Source organism: Felis catus, chromosome B4 (genome assembly GCF_018350175.1).
Source record: "Felis catus isolate Fca126 chromosome B4, F.catus_Fca126_mat1.0, whole genome shotgun sequence".
NCBI lineage: Eukaryota > Metazoa > Chordata > Mammalia > Carnivora > Felidae > Felis > Felis catus.
This window is the reverse complement of record NC_058374.1, coordinates 81,588,324-81,590,708: the sequence shown is the minus strand read 5'-3', so window position 1 is coordinate 81,590,708 and position 2,385 is coordinate 81,588,324. Positions and strand designations below refer to the sequence as shown.

Below are 2,385 nucleotides of genomic sequence, written 5' to 3'. Positions count from 1 at the left end.
ATTTCTATTTTTGTATTAAAGTGTGTAAATATTCTATACTGTAATTGTATAATTTATAAACAAATAAATATACATATACTGTGAAATTCAAGTATTTTTGTTTGTGTTTTGTTTTTTACTGACAGTATATGATAAAGAGTAATAATAATAAGCAAAAGCAATTTATAAATTATTTGAAATGATTGCCATGACCTCTATTTACAGAAACAAACAAACAAAATCCACATTATTTAAGGACATATGATTAGTGATTCAATCTATTTAATAGTTATAGGTCAATTCCCATTTTTTATTTTCCTTTGAGTCAGTGATAATTTGTGGGTTTCTAGAAATATGTGCTTTTCAGGTAAGTTTTAAAAATCTAGGTAGTGAATTAACTCTATATAGAATATATGTAAAATTGAATCTCTGAATTCCAGAACAGCAGAAAGGAACATGGAAAAATTAAAGTCTAACTTTGTCTTCCTCTGAGAGAATTTTAAAAGGAAATAGACAAAAGCACCAAATAAAAAGGCAAATAATTTTGGTCCAAAGAAAGGACAGATAAGGGAAAGAATTAGGCTTTGGAAGTTAGGCAGGCCATTATGAAAATTATGTCAAGAAAAACAGTATTATTTTGAATACAAACTTTGAAGAGCTCTGTGAAACACTCTACCCTTCTTGCTTTATTTTACTCATAACCTCAGTAATATCACTAAAATGCTTCACTTACTTGAGAAAATCTTAATCTTTTTGAGCATGTGCCTAAAAGCATCTTGCACTTGTTTGTTTCTCAGTGTATAAATGAAGGGATTCAACATGGGGGCAACAGAAGTACTGAGCAAGGCTATCCCTTTATTTAAAGACACTCTCTCCTTTGTAGAAGGCTTCACATACATGAAGATGCAGCTGCCATAAGAAATGGACACAACCACCATGTGAGAAGAACATGTAGAAAAGGCTTTCTTCCTCTGTTGAGAAGAAGGTATCTTCAGAATAGTCCTGATGATGTTTGCATAGGAGAGAATCACTAATACCAGTGTAACCAGGAGTGTCAAAATGGCTGAGAGAAATGCCATTAATTCTATTACAGCTGTGTCTGTGCAAGAGAGCTGTAATATAGGAGTAAAATCACAGAAGAAATGATTTACAGTGTTGGCTGCACAGAAGTCTAGCTGGAGACCCACAAGGAGTGGTGGGACAATTACTATAAAACCGGCCAACCATGAAGCAAAGACCAACAAGTTGCAGACTCTGTCACTCATGATGGTGGTGTAATGCAAGGGTTTGCAGATGGCTACATAGCGGTCATAAGACATGGCAACCAGAAGAAAAAATTCGATTGCACCCAAGACAGTAGTAAAAAACAGCTGTGTTGCACAACTGTTGTAAGAAATGGTCTTGTCACCTGTTGCCATGCTGACAAGAAATTTGGGGATGCAGACAGTTGTGAATAAGATTTCTAAAAATGAAAAGCTTCGGAGGAAGAAGTACATGGGTATCTTTAGATGAGAATCCAACAGGGTGAGGGTGATTATGGTTAGATTCCCAGTGACACTCAACATATAGGTGAAAAAAAGGAGAAGAAAAATAACCACTTGTAATTGTGGGTTATCGGTCAGTCCAAGAAGAATGAAGGTTGTTACCGTGGTGTGGTTTCTCATGGCTGACTTCTACCAATGAAATAATAAAATAAGGAATAAGAAAAAAAATGAGAATTAAAGGAGATAAGGCTGTATGAGATACCTATTATCTTGAGATCATCCATATACATGTTGCTACTGACACCTAAACTCCTTCGATATTCTGCTAGTCAGCGGTAACAGCCTCTAAAAATTCGCTCATATAATTTGTACTCAGAATTTCACTAACTCAGTGCAACTCTCTGAGTTTCTTTTCTCAAGTGTCATAAATTCAGGCATTCCAAAAGGATAATATATGGCATTTACAAAGTCATATTAAAATAGAAACAAAGAAAGAAACAGAAAAACTGTCATAATATTTTAACTTGCATCTTCTGTAGTTGCAATTTTTTCCAATCTATTTAGTTTACATTTACATTATTTTACACCATCACCTGGCTCATTCTTCTTTGCTAATCGTGTCTCTTTTCTCTATTACTCCTTATGATAGTATTCTGTAAGTGAGATTTCAGCTGAGGACTCTTCGCCTTTTAAGCAATGTAAACTTGACCTAAACATCTGAGGCCCATATACAGTGGGGACTCAGTACTTTCACCAAACTTTTGCAAACTCTTCAAGATTGAAATCCTCATGACCACTTTAGGTCTGCTTTCTCCTTTTTCCTTTGGATTTACTTTCATCTCACCAGCCCTGTTTATTCTCCTTTCTGTGATATGAAACCAAGCAGACAGGAAGTGTATCCTCATGCATGATGATTGTATTA

At 34.8% G+C, this 2,385-nt stretch overlaps 1 protein-coding gene across 1 annotated transcript; it reads right to left on the bottom strand.

Moving 5' to 3' along the window:
- Positions 1-704: 704 nt before the first annotated feature.
- Positions 705-2,104, bottom strand: LOC101085730 (olfactory receptor 6C74). Its single transcript, XM_011284064.3, has one exon. It carries the CDS (start codon positions 1,641-1,643, stop codon positions 705-707), a length of 939 nt encoding a protein of 312 aa, XP_011282366.1. The 5' UTR covers positions 1,644-2,104.
- Between the last annotated feature and the right edge of the window lie 281 nt (positions 2,105-2,385).